General features: G+C 35.9%; 1 protein-coding gene across 2 annotated transcripts; it reads left to right on the top strand.

Annotated features, from left to right (window-relative positions):
* Positions 1–379: 379 nt before the first annotated feature.
* On the top strand, positions 380–11350 carry ccdc47 (coiled-coil domain containing 47). 2 transcript variants are annotated; one of them, XM_030141943.1, is made up of 13 exons: positions 380–479; positions 2122–2414; positions 2519–2617; positions 3426–3603; positions 4525–4646; positions 4736–4801; positions 4891–4992; positions 6232–6342; positions 6482–6567; positions 6656–6714; positions 8116–8225; positions 8605–8772; positions 10761–11350. In XM_030141943.1, the coding sequence occupies exons 2-13, from the start codon at positions 2130–2132 to the stop codon at positions 10839–10841; spliced, it is 1467 nt and encodes a 488-aa protein (XP_029997803.1). In that variant the 5' UTR covers positions 380–479; positions 2122–2129; the 3' UTR covers positions 10842–11350. The 2 variants fall into 2 exon arrangements, with proteins under 2 accessions (XP_029997803.1, XP_029997802.1); XM_030141942.1 differs by having other exon boundaries at positions 2519–2620; positions 3429–3603.
* The last annotated feature ends 2931 nt before the right edge of the window (positions 11351–14281 follow it).

Genomic DNA, 14281 nt, shown 5'->3' with positions numbered 1-14281 from the left:
ATCACAAAAAAGTTATCTCTAATATGTCAGAAAGAAAGAAAGAAAGAAAGAAAGAAAGAAAGAAAGAAAGAAAGAAAGAAAGAAAGAAAAAGAAATGCCAGGAGTAATTATCTTATTAAATATGGGGGAAAAAAAACTTAAATGAAATAAAAACCTTACAAAGGGAGCATTTTGTGTGTTTTTTTTTTTTTTTTTTTTTGTTTATTGATACATACACATTAACTGCCTGGAGCTTTCTATTAATCTCTGAAAATCAAAAAAACGTGTTGTTGCTATAGAAAATGTATGTCAAGTCAATAAAAACCATTTCGTGTTCGTCTGTTTTCTACGATCGCGCTGTACTGGTCACGTGACTGTCTATCATCTCGTTGGAGGCGGATCTTCTCTCGAGACTTTGAAAGGTCAACCAGTGTCGTGTAGTCTGTCCAGTCCAGTCCAGGCTACTTCAGCTGTACGTCTCTGTCACTGTAAATTCACAGGTAAGCCACTGACAGTCTTCATTTAATGTGTTTGAGTCAAGCTCGTCTTTTAAACTGTGTCTAAAATATGACGGGGTGTTTTCCGGTTCGACTCTAAAGCTGCCATGTTAGTTAGCCGTGGTTAGCATGCTAAATCCACACCTGCTAACAGCTAATGATGAAGTGGGTGAGGGGGGATGGGTCGCACAGGGAGGGCTTATCCCAGATAATTATGAGGTAGAATATAGATTTAGACAGGAATACATCTACAGAAAGACAGAGTCAGTTTCAGTCACAGTTAATTGCGTCTTGACAGCACCATGTGCCGTAGGTTTAGCTAGCTAAGGTGTGTTATGCTAAGCGCTGGGTCGCACTGTAGTTTCATTTCTACTTCATCACAGACCCTTTAAATCTGCTTAACTTTGGCTGATTTGCTAAACTAATACCACTCTATATCCCTACTAAGTGCCGTTTTTGTGGTGTTTTAGAGTCATGTCCTACATTTCTGCAGCGTCTAGTAAAAAAATAACAGAAATAGTCAAACAGAAAGTACTATTTTCCATCAGGTTCCTGTTTAATTTCCTTCATTTCCACAGTTATTGTTTATTGTCTTAGTCCTTTTGGGTCTTTGCTCTTTGGAATTTATAAATTTTTTGGCAGCGAAATAACTCCTCTATTATGTGTGCTCTGTTAGAAATGGTTTATAGAGGAACATATCCAGCGTTAATGCCTTGAATGAGAGCTTCCTGTTTTGTTTATGGCCTTTTGTATTGTGAGGAAGTCATAAAGCTGTTTTGGACCACATTCTTTACAACAAGTATTAACAATAACAGGTTTCTAACTCATCAATAGTAAAAGGGTCACCGTCAGTGTTTGACTGTTTTTGTGATGTATTTGGGTTCATTGTACTATTGCATCAATGTTAAGCTCATTGAAACTACTTTACATGCCATTGTTTAATCAATCAATCAATCAAAGTTTATTTATATAGCACTTTACAACAACATGAAGAAGACCAAAGTGCTTTACATCTATAAGCATAATTAGTCAAATAGTTTAGTCAAATACCATAAATATGCATAAAACAATAGGACACAATACACAGTGATTTAAAAAAAAAAGGACCACAGATTAAAATCTAGTAGTGTCTCAGTGCTAAGGGTTAAAAGCCAGTCTAAACAGATGTGTCTTTAACCTGGACTTGAACAGGGACAGGTCAGTGAGGACTCGCAAGTCAGGAGTCAGCGAGTTCCACAGTTTTGGTGCAGCAACAGCAAATGAACGAGCACCCCATTGTTTACATCGGGACCTGGGGACATCCAAAATCATCTGAGAGGACGATCGGAGGGCTCTGTTGTTTAGTTTATTCTACAGTGATGCATCATATTCCATGTCATTGACATATGTTTGCAGATTGTTTCCCTCTGAGGGCCATGAATCTCTAAAAAGTCACCTTTTCATAAGCTCAGAGAAGAGGCCTATTTCGCCCTATATAACTAATAATGTAGTTTCCACTAAATTTAAGAGGATTTTTAAAGAATGTATTGAATTAAAAAAGGAGGATTTTCTCATTTAATCTTTTATTAAGTACAAATGTAGTTGATTTAAAAGTACAATATTTACCCACAGTTACTAAAACATTCTCATTCTGCTTTTGTTGTAGGTCTGACCATGCGGAGTTTGCGTCTATTCCTGATCCCTACACTCCTGCTGCTCCTCGCCCTTCCTGTATCCAGGGGCCGCTACAATGACGACTTTGACGATGGTGAGGACCTGGCAGATGACAATGATTTTGCTGAGTTTGAGGATATGAATGACGACCCGGTGGCCGAGACAGAAACTATGCCTCCGCCGCGCGTCTCGTTTCCATCTCAGGTCGATGACGAAGAAGATGAAGACGAAGCCACTGTAGAACTGGAGGATGGCCAGGATGGCTTTGAAGACTCAGAGACACAGGTTTGTTGCTTTGTGTTTCATGTCCCACGTTTTATGAATTAAAGTGTTTAAAATAATTGCTGGTGTTTTTGTATCTGAGCTAATTCAGTCTTATGTTTCGATAGGATCAAGACATCTTCAGCAAATATGACCAGGAGGAGTTCGAGGGGATCGGAGACATGGAAAAGACAATCCACTCAATGAAGGACCCTCTCATAATCCACACGGTAAACCTAGATTATCATAAACCTCCACATACTGGCATCTGCTGTTTGGGAACTGTATAATCTCTGAAGGTACTCAGGGTCTCTGCTCACTGCAAATTCTGGTCTCGTTATGACTGGATAGAACATTCAAATAAATCAATGAAATAATTTTTTTTATTTTATTTTACGAAGTGGAAAATTGTAAAATCAAGACAAGTGCTTTTTCTGCTCTCGTTCAATGTCATCTGCAAGCACTTTTCTCTTCTTTACAGCCATTATGTGTGAGTTTTGCTGCTCAGTGTCAGGCTCGAGGGTAACTAATTAATACCAAAGAAAGCATTCATCTTAGTAGTGATATGGAAGTTGTTTTGTAAGAAGAGGAGGAGACCCCGACACTGTAGCAGCAGTAAATGGCAAATAGTGGATAGTACATAGCAGCAGGTCAAACCTGTTCTTTCACCTAAAACCAAAGCATTTAAGCCTTTGTTTTTTTAATAAATAAAGCATATTGATGTCTTGCAAGTGCTGTTTTTGTTCTTATAAGTGTTGTTATTTATACTATACATACACAGCAGGAGTTTGACAGAGCAATTTATTTGTCGTCATGTTCTGTTGTTTTATGTCGACAGAAAAAATGGCCCTTCTGTATTTCCTGTTAAAAATGCCGGTCACGCCACAATTTCACAGTGTCTTTGTTTGTTAAAGGAATTGACAGCTATTTGTTTAACCTGTTGATTCTGTAATTTAGCTGTGAATTCAACAAGTAACAACAGAAATGAAGCATTTGATTTTTGACTTGATCTACACTGGTACTGATCACCTTGTGCAGGTTCCTGCTCACCTGCAGAACAACTGGGAGAGTTACTACATGGAGATCCTGATGGTGACGGGTCTGCTGGCGTACATCATGAACTACATCATCGGAAAGAACAAGAACAGCCGCCTCGCTCATGCCTGGTTCAACTCCCACAGAGAACTCCTGGAGAGCAACTTCGCACTCGTTGGTGAGTTCTTCCACATAGAATAGAATAACCTTGATTGTCATTGTGCTACTCCAGTCAGTGCAACAATATTAATAAAACACCAGTACTACAGAAATAAGAATAGAGTGAATATGAAATTACAAAAACTACAAATAAGATGAGAAAATAGAATAGAAATTTTATAAAGTAACATAAGAATAGGGCTAAGAAGAATAAAAAATAAAAACGGTCAACATATGAATAGACACAAATTTACAGTATTAACAGTATGTGAAAGTATGTATATCTATGAATAATAGTAACAATATTAACAGTATGTATTAATGAAAACAGTATAAATATCAGTGTAACAGTATGTATATCTATGAACCAAGTGTATATAAAGATAGTACAATTATATTTTGATGAATATTGCATTGTTTTTGCAGAACAGAAGATTATTGCACGACTTATTGCACATAATTTTACATTTATAGGATTATTAACATCTGTGTGCTTCCTGTTAGAAATACAGCTGTGAATACTAAGGTTCAGGATTTTTTATTGTCATTCAGTAATGGGGTGATGAACGAAATTATAGTCCACGGGATTGGTAGTGAAATGAAATGAACATTTAAATGGAAAAAACATAGAAAACAGAGCACACACAAATTTAGAATAGAAATAGAAAAACAGAGCAAAGTGCAAACAATAATAATGTTGAGTAAGTAAACATGGAAGAGGAGCAGAAATGACTGAAATGTAAACAGATTATTGCATGTTATATTACAGTAACTGCACTTTATATTGTGTACTAGATTGCATAGTTATGTTGTATTGTTATTGTATTTCACATATATTTCACCAGAGTGGGTTATTGTTCACTTGTAGTTTGAGTTGTATCGTCAGTGTGAAGTAGATCTGGGTTTGATGTCATTTAATCTAAGTAATTTCACTGTGCAGGTGACGATGGCACCAGTAAAGAAGCAGTGAGCACTGGGAAGCTGAATCAGGAAAATGAGCACATCTATAACCTGTGGTGTTCTGGCCGTGTCTGCTGTGAAGGCATGCTCATCCAGCTCAAGGTACTGCACACATGCCGCTCATATCACAGGTTTTGGTTTTATCGTAGTGTGGTGTCATATTTATAACTGTGTCACGCTTTCTCCTTCAGTTTCTGAAGAGGCAGGATCTGCTCAATGTGTTGGCGAGGATGATGAGGCCAGCCTGTGATCAAGTGGTACGAACAGTCACATGAGCCTTTTTAAAGTCACGTAAAACCATCACACATGTTCCAGACTAACCAACAGCGTCTGTTTGTTTTTGTAGCAAATCAAAGTGACTCTTAACGATGAGGACATGGACACGTTTGTGTTCGCTGTGGGCACCAAGAAAGCCATGGCCCGACTCCAGAAGGAGATGCAGGACTTGGTAAAAGACCTTTAGTTTAATGCTGTCACTGCCACATTTAGTTTTCTGCTCATTTTGTTTAAATGCATTTCTAAGGCCTGTGTTTATATGGACAACAACTGTTCAATCCAAATGAAAGTGTTCTGATCAGTTTCCAAACTCTACTGTTCACATAGAACCACACTAAGACTGATAACATTTGTTTACACCCTTTAAAATGAAATAACAGAATATGTGAGTCGCATATTGATTCTACATACTGTAAAAAGTTTAATCTGCTGGAATTATGAAGCAAGTTTTTCCTACGATACTGAAATAACAAAATCAAATCAAATTTTATTTATATAGCATCAAATCATAACAAAAGTTATCTCATGACACTGTACATACAGAACCGACTGGAACCAGACGCTCAAGCCAATTTACAGAAACCCAACAGAATCCTCTAGGAGCAAACACTTGTAACTGGTGACAGTGGAAGGAAAAACTTCCTTTTAACAGCAGAAACCTGGAGTAGACCCAGACTCCTGGAGGATGGATGTCTGCCTTGACCAGTTGGGGTTAAAGAGAGAGAGAGAGACTGGGGAAGAGGGGGAAGTAGGGGGAGACACATGGATGCAATTGGTGCACAGATAACTGAACCAGAACTATGAAGAAGTAGATCAGCTGGTGCTGTCACAACCACCAACAACCAGAACAAATGTCCATGACAGTTAATACTACTACTGCAAATACAAGTATGAATAGTGGACATACTATCACTACAAATATAAGCACCAAAAACAAGCAATTAAAAGTTTTCCAGCTGTTTTTAATCCTTTAGGTGGCAGAATTTTTAAAAAAGAAAGTATTAAATTTTCATATCAAGATAAAGTCATACTGTAAATGTCAATCAATCAATCAAATTTTATTTATATAGTGCCAAATCATAACAAAAGTTATGTGATGACACTTTACATTTAGAGCTGGTCTAAACCAGACTCTTAAGCTAATTCACAGGCACCAACAGAATCTTCCAGGAGCAAACACTTGGTGACAGTGGTAAGGAAAAACTTCCTTTTAACAGGAAATGTGTGACTTTATCTGATTGTATTGATTCGTTCTGATTGACTCAGTTTCTTTTGATTAAAGTGGCCACATGATGTGTTGAACTGTTATTAGCAGGACGTTGAGTTCATGTTCAGGCAGAGTTTATTACTGTCATTTACCTTCTATATCTAACACACCAACTCTTTTTTTTTTTCTGTCCTTCCTTCACAGAGTGAGTTCTGCGGTGACAAGCCAAAGTCTGGAGCCAAGTATGGACTCCCAGACTCCCTGGCGATTCTGAGCGAGATGGGCGAGGTCACAGACGGGGTGATGGACAATAAGGTGCTGCTCTACTCATCACACATTTAGTCCTTTACAATAAAAAGTCTCAACAGTAAATAATGAACATGAATATTTTGACATTTATTTGTATTTAAATGCAGCTTCGTAACTTATTTGTGTGTATTTTCTATATTTTCAGATGGTACATTATATCACCAACCACGCCGACAAGATCGAGTCCATCCATTTCTCGGACCAATTTTCTGGTCCAAAAATTATGCAAGAGTAAGTGTTTTTATTTTTTGTTTTTTTATGTAAATCATGTTTTTTGTGTGTTCTACATTGTACCATTGTTTTCTTTGCTGTTTTTCAGGGAGGGTCAGCCCTTAAAGCTGCCTGAGACCAAGAAGACGCTGCTGTTTACATTTAATGGTGAATTTATTTTATTTTATTTTTTTTAATGTTATAAAACCTGTTTTGAAACTAGTTTTTCGGACTTTTAATAGAAGTTGTGTCACTTTTATATGTTTTATCTTCTGGTTGTGTTTTTAGATGCTAGTTATCCTATTATTGTGTGTCTGCTTTTATCAGTTTTAGTATATCTTATCTTACACTGAACAAAAATATAAACGCACCACTTTTGTTTTTGCTCTCATTTTTCATGAGCTGAACTCAAAGATCTAAAACTTTTTCTGTGTACACACAAGGTTTATTTCTCTCAAATGTTGTTCACAAATCTGTCTAAATTTGTGTTAGTGAACACTTCTTCTTTGCTGAGATAATCCATCCACCTCACAGGTGTGGCATATCAAGATGCTGATTAGACAGCAGGATTTTGGCACAGGTGTGCCTTAGGCTGGCCACAATAAAAGGCCACTCCAAAATGTGCAGTTTTATCACACAGCACAATACCACAGATGTCACAAGTTTTGAGGGAATATGCACTGGTCATGCTGACTTCAGGAATCTCCACCAGAGCTTCTGCCTGTGAACTGAATGTTCATTTCTCTACCATAAACCATCTCCAAAGCTGTTTCAGAGAATTCATGAAGAAGTCTGTGCGAGGAAAATGGTGGTCACACCAAATACTGACTGGTTTTCTGACCCCCCTGGACCACCCAATACAGTAAAACTGCACATTTTAGAGTGGCCTTTTATTGTGGCCAGCCTAAGTCACACCTGTGCAATAATCCTGCTGTCGAATCAGCATCTTGATATGCCACACCTGTGAGGTGGATGGATTATCTCAGCAAAAGACAAAGGAGAAGTGCTCACCAACACAGATTTAGACAAATTTATGAACAATATTTGAGAGAAATAGGCCTTTTGTGTACATAGAAAAAGTTTTAGATCTTTGAGTTCAGCTCATGAAAAATGGGAGCAAAAACAAAAGTGGTGCGTTTATATTTTTGTTCAGTGTATATATCTGTAGAATAGACTTTGCCATTACCACTCTCTACCAGCAACAGTGCGCTTACATCTAAATAACAACACAATAATATACAGATGTATATTAGAACAATATAAAAAAATAAATACATAAAATCTGTATATTTTTTACTAGTTTTATCATATTGAGTATTTGTACCTATATGTTTGTACAGCACTTTGGGCACTTTGTGTTGTTTTAAATGTTGTATAAATAAACTTATTCTATTTTATGACTTACAGCATAAAATCTATTTTCTTCACCAAATTGAGCTCATTGACACCGTGCTCTGAGTTTTCATTCCTTTTCACTTTTCCCTCTGAAATATTTTCTGTCCTTTGTAATCTTTAAATTTTAACCTGTTATGTTTCATGTAAATTTCTCTATTTCCTTTGTGTGTTTAGTGCCTGGAATGGGCAACACCTCTCCCAAAGATATGGACACTCTGCTTCCTCTGATGAACATGGTGATCTACAGCATCGACAAAGTCAAGAAGCTCCGCCTCAACAGGGAGGTGAGCAGAACGCCGGCAGGAGTAAAAGACTTCAAAACTTAAACATTAAGGCTAATGATGTTCATTTTGTCTTCTGTTAATGTAATTGTACTTTTCTTTTTTCTTTTGTTCAAACAACAAACAAAAAAACAAGAACAAAGCAAACAAAAGAAAAGTATAATTAACTTGAAAATTTGTTTTATCTTGTGGTTGTGTTTTAGTTTCCATTCATCCTATTATTGTGTATTAGTTCTTATATTTATTCTTATTTTTGCTAGTTTTACCATATACTGTATTTTAAATGTAATTTTCTTACAGCACTTTGTGTTGTTTTAAATGTGCTTTATAAATAACCGTGACCCTTGACCTTGACCTTAATCTGTCGCTGTTGTCTCTTCAGGGTAAGCAGAAGGCGGACAGAAACCGGGCCCGTGTGGAGGAGAACTTCCTGAAACAGACTCACGCTCAGCGTCAGGAGGCGGCTCAGACTCGGAGAGAGGAGAAGAAGAGAGCGGAGAAGGAGAGGATCATGAACGAGGAGGATCCAGAGAGGCAGCGTCGTCTGGAGGTCTGAAACTGGAAAACACACTCACACACCCACACACACCGGTCCAGGGTTATCCTTCAACCCCCAGTACAGGCATTTGATCATGTAAACGCCATGTTCTCTGTGGCCTTAGTTATAGGAATAATATTAATTAAGAGCTGTAACAACATCTTTTTCATTGTTTTATTGCAGTTTTAGTTTTTCATTCAGCAGAACAAACAAAGAATAGACACACAACGAAACATATTTAACAGCTCTTACATGAGGAATGAAAACGTAGTAATACAGGAGGTGGTGGATCAGACTTAGACTGTACAGGAGCCACATTTATGAATACCGTTCAGTGCACAACAGTCCTTTTAATAGTGTGGAGGAGAGGTCTGGTAGAATACAATTCTGTTTTCTAAAATGGGATGCAAACAATTTTTGTCCAACTGAATCCTCGGACACTAGTTACCTAATTCTTTTAAAATTTTACACACATATTCTTTACCAGTAGTAGAGGTGCAGTGCACAGTTTGATGGTTGAATTTCAGTTTTGCATTTTTTTTTTTCCAAATACGTTTTTTTTTTTTTTTTTAATTTCACCTTAGACGATTTATCCAACCAATTTGTTGGACATTACTCATCCAATTCTTTTCAAATTTTACACACGTGTTCTTTACATGTGCCTTTCTCTACCTTTTTACAAATTTTTGCAAAGACTCAAAATTAGTCCCTGACTGATCCCTACACTGGACTGCTCCAGTGTACAATATAAATGTGCAATATTCAAGACTGAAACTAGTTTTTTTTTTTTTTTTTTATCAGAGAACCATAGTTTTTTTTTCATACTTCACACATTGTTTTTATGTGCGTATTTATTGTATCCTGTGTATCTACATAATGCCTGTTGCATTTATTGCTGCTGCCTGCTGAGCCAACTGCAATGAAATGTCTTCACATATATATATATATATATATATATATATATATATATATATATATATATATATATATATATATATATATATATATATATTTTATTTTTTATTTTTTTTAATTTAACATTGAACAAACACCAGCACTAACACCTTTACATATATACAGAATAATAAAATAGCACAAAATAAACCAAACAAAAAAAAATACTTTCACACACATAACCACATCATATGTTTTATAAAATAAATAATAAGTAAATAAATTGGCTGCCAACAATTATCAAAACACATAGACACACTTAAATTCTCTCAGTACAAACATCCCAGGGGGTCACTTAAATGATATATAACACAAAAGATCGGTGGTGAATAATGTAACAGTGAGCCAAAAAGGGTCCCCAAAGTCTCTCAAATCTTTTTTCCGTCATCGTCAAATTTTAAATTTTTGATGTAAAATCTATAATGACAAAGTCTGTCTATGACTATGACGAGGCAGGGGCTGTTAGTAAGCCCTGCCGACTTTTTCACCAGTTATGTCTAGGCCTGTTAGAAAATATCGGTTCTGCAATGTATCGCGATATTTCAATTCACAATAATGTATCAATATTAAAAAAGTACTGTATCGATATTGTCAGGTATTTATTGAAATGCACATATGGTGGAGGTTCATTATTGTTTTGTTTTTCTTTATTGTTTATATCTTATTTATTATTATTTAACACTGTTTTATGAAATAATGGTTATTTGAAGCATCCTAAAAGCACTTTTTACTGTCTGAGAGGCAGATGGGAGTTCCTTTGGACATGAGGAGAATTAGAAAAATTTTGTGATATAGCTTTAGATTCTGTTGTGATCAAATAAAAAATCTGTTTAGTATTTGTACCTATTTCTGGTGTAATTCAATTCCTCCAGGAAATAATCTTAAAAAAAAAAAAAGAATCAAACAAAAAATGGCCTTTTTAACAGTATCATGATATATCATGATCCTAGTATTGTGATTTGTATCGTATCATCAGATTCTTGCCTATACACAGCCCAAGTTATGTCTGTCTTTACATCTTAAATATTTGACTGTTGTGTTTGTAGGAAGCTGCTCAGCGCCGTGAGCAGAAGAAGATTGAGAAGAAGCAAATGAAGATGAAGCAGATCAAAGTGAAAGCCATGTAAAGACGACAGGGACAGCCATTCAAGCACAGCTGAAAACAGTGCTCGTCTCAGACCGTTTCTTCCAGCTTCTCTCGCCACAGCTCTAAACTGACATCCTGCGCCTCTGGATGCGTCCGGCTTTAGCTGTTTGTGTCGCCACCTGCTCCGTTCGGTGTCATCTCGACTGTCACTGAACTGTCCATGTCACGAAAGAGACACCGAGGGGCTTCTTCTTCTTCACCACAGTTCATGCCAAGATTTTCTGTCACGTTCTCTTCTCAAACGTCTTCGAAGCCCTGTGTAGCTCGCTGAGCTTTTTAAACTGTCAACACACTAAGAGGTGGTTTCAGCCACGTTTTAAAAGAAATTAAAGCATCGCTGTGTCATCAAATGTACGAGCATTAACATAATCCTAAATAATGCTGTCAGATTTTTTATTTATATCTGCTATGGAATTCACGAGGTTTAATGCAGGCTGTTTCTAATGATATCTGAGCGAATACAATAAATGCACTGGAGTCTGTTCAAAATACGAGTACTGTCATTTTTATGGGAAATGTATTTAACCCTTAAAGACCCAAACAGCCACCAGCGACACAAACCATCTACTGATCTAAGCTGTTTAATACCTGTTGGTCCACTAATCCAGGGGTGTCAAACTCATTTTAGTTCAGTTCCACATTCAGCCCAATATGATCTCCAGTGGGCTGAACCAGTAAAATAACAGTGGAAAAAGTAAAATTACATTATGATCATGTTAACGTCTACAAAAATCGGAAAAACATGGAACAACTGGAAACGTTTTATGAAAAACAAGTGCAATTTTCTCAGGTTATCAGTTTATCCTTTACACGTGTGCATTTCAACTGACATTACAATTACAAATACACAAAACATTTAGTAACAGGCAGAATCTTGGTAAGATTGCATTTATTTATCTTAAGACGTTTCAGCTTATTCATATTTTTTGTAAATTAACAGTTTTTTAATATAAACATTTTCATGTAATTTTACTTTTTTTTTTACACTAAAACAAAGAGAAAATTTGCTGTTTTCATTATTTATAGGTTTAATATGATAGTATTTTACTGGTCTGACCCACTTGATATCTAATTGGTCTGTATGTGGAATCTGAATTAAAATGATTTTGACATCCGCGATTGTTAATATCTTCAGTGTAATTTTTGTATTTCACAAATTCATCCTACGGGCCAGATTGGATCCTCTGGTGGGCTGGATTTGGCCCCCGGGCCGCATGTTTGACACCTGTGCACTAATCTTATCAATACATGTAAATAATTGGTGTAAAATACAGTTATTCATCTTTTCATGGTCATCAGATATGACCATATTTGGACATTCAGAGGCTCCGTAGTTACTGTGGAAACTGTCATCTTCTACAACATTGATTCACAAGTAAAACCCATGGAGTTGGATCAATGACAGTGGATAGTTTATTTTCAGTTAATGATATATTTGACTGAAATAGTCACTTTTTTTTGTCATTTTTCTGTCTTTTGATATAATTAACTTTGAATTTACTCAGTTTTTATGAGCATCTTCATGATATGTGAATTAAATATTGGAAAATACATGATTTACACCAAAAAATGTAAAATACAAAGGGTAATATAAAAGAAATTGGTGATAAATCAGTTAAGAAAAGTAGAAATAGAGAAAAATTCATTTGGGAACTGCCACAAAAGTAGCACTGGGTCTTCATGGCTTAATTCACAAGTCGCACAATAAAACTAAAAATAAATGGTGTGAAAGTTGAAGGTATTAGTGCTGGTCACACATTCTCAGACGTGGTTAAAAAAAACGAAACCGGACAACAGGGAGCAGAGTGGGTGAAGCTTGTGCTAAATTTAACCTCTGGGCTGTGTCAGCAGTCTTTGGACTAGATTCAGTTTCATCAGTGCAGTCGTCTCTTCGAAGCTAAAATAGATGCAATGACCAAAAAGTCTTTTATAATGCAGATTCCATCAAGCACTGATAAGGCCTTTGAAATTAGCAGTACAGGGGTGAATCAACATGATTTTGACAAAAGTTTAATGCAACTGCAATGATTTGGATTATTTTAAAGATATCAGCTGGGAATTTAAATGTACACAATGTATCATCAGAAATCTGGAAACTGCAGTCATTTACACTTGAGTTTAAATCTGTTAAATATTTAGCCCATGAAAAGTATACTTTATTAATATCACATATCACATATAAATAGTATACTATATGTTATTATTATTATTATTATTATTATTATTATTATTATTATTATTATTATTATATATCTGCAGTTGGTTTTCTAAAAGGGTTCGATTATGATGAGTGAATTTTATCTGCTTCTGACTTATCGCTGTGATAAAACATGTTAAGGTTGAAATATTAGTCTCAGAGTTAGTTGCAAATAATAAAACCACACTTGACTGGCGCTCTCTCGTGGAGACTAGTGTTTGCTCCACATTGGACTCAAATCAAAATACCGCAATGGCTTTTTCTTAATATTTGACTAAAAACTATGCAAACTATGCTTTTGGGTACTCTTAACACAGTGGGATTTATTGTTGAAATATAAAATACTGGTTTTATTCTCCTGCAAGGCATGGATTTTTTATGCACCATTGTAGCAGAAACAGCTGTTAAGGCTCAAAAGGAAACACATGATTCAACTTGTATTTTAACCCATAAAGACCCAGCACTACTTTTATGTCACTTCCCAAATGAAGTTTTCTCTATATTTAACGTTTCTTAAGTGATTTATCACCATTTGTTTATAATATTATCCTCTGTATTTTGTATTCTATCAGTATAAATCAGGTGTTTTCCTGCATTTAATGTACTGATCATGTAGATGTTCATTAAAGCTCAGATTAAAGTTGAGGGTTCTTTTATCAAAAGCAGAGAAAACTGAAGAAAAAGTGACTTTTTCAGTCAAATATATCATTAACTCAATATAAACTAAGCATTTCTATCCACTGTCATTGATCCAACTCTATGGGTTTTACTGGTGAATCAATATAGTAGAAGATGATGGTGTTTCCACGGTAACTACAGCGCCTCTGAATGTCCAAATATGGTCATGTCTGATGACCATGAAAAGATGAACAACTGTATTTTACATCAATTATTTACATGTTTTAACAGGATAAGTGGATCAGCAGGTATGAAACAGTTTAGATCAGTAGATGGTTTTGGTCGGGGGTGGATGTTTGGGTCTTTAAGGGTTAAGTCTGAGTGTATAACACAACGATGAGATAGAATCAGAATCAGAAATACTTTATTAGTCCCCAGGGGGAATTTTGTTTGTTACAGTTGCTCAGACACAGCTAAAGTACAGAAAGAAAGCCACTCAAGAGCAAGGGAAGAGAAAAATAAATAAATAAGGAAACAATAAACAATGCTATGCAGTTATGTACTAAAAATGTACAAAAGATTTACAAGGGAGTTACAACATACCT

This window comes from Sphaeramia orbicularis, chromosome 8 (genome assembly GCF_902148855.1).
Source record: "Sphaeramia orbicularis chromosome 8, fSphaOr1.1, whole genome shotgun sequence".
Taxonomy (NCBI): Eukaryota; Metazoa; Chordata; class Actinopteri; order Kurtiformes; family Apogonidae; genus Sphaeramia; species Sphaeramia orbicularis.
Note: the sequence above shows the minus strand (reverse complement) of the source record. Positions and strands in the feature narration are given on the sequence as shown.

Bases quoted from the DNA above. Each gene is read 5' to 3' on its own strand.
- ccdc47 (XM_030141943.1), top strand. From the start codon at position 2,130: ATGCGGAGTTTGCGTCTATTCCTGATCCCTACACTCCTGCTGCTCCTC. The intron at 3,604-4,524 runs GTGAGTTCTTCC...TTCACTGTGCAG, and splicing joins GAGCAACTTCGCACTCGTTG to GTGACGATGGCACCAGTAAA. The intron at 8,226-8,604 runs GTGAGCAGAACG...TTGTCTCTTCAG, and splicing joins AGCTCCGCCTCAACAGGGAG to GGTAAGCAGAAGGCGGACAG.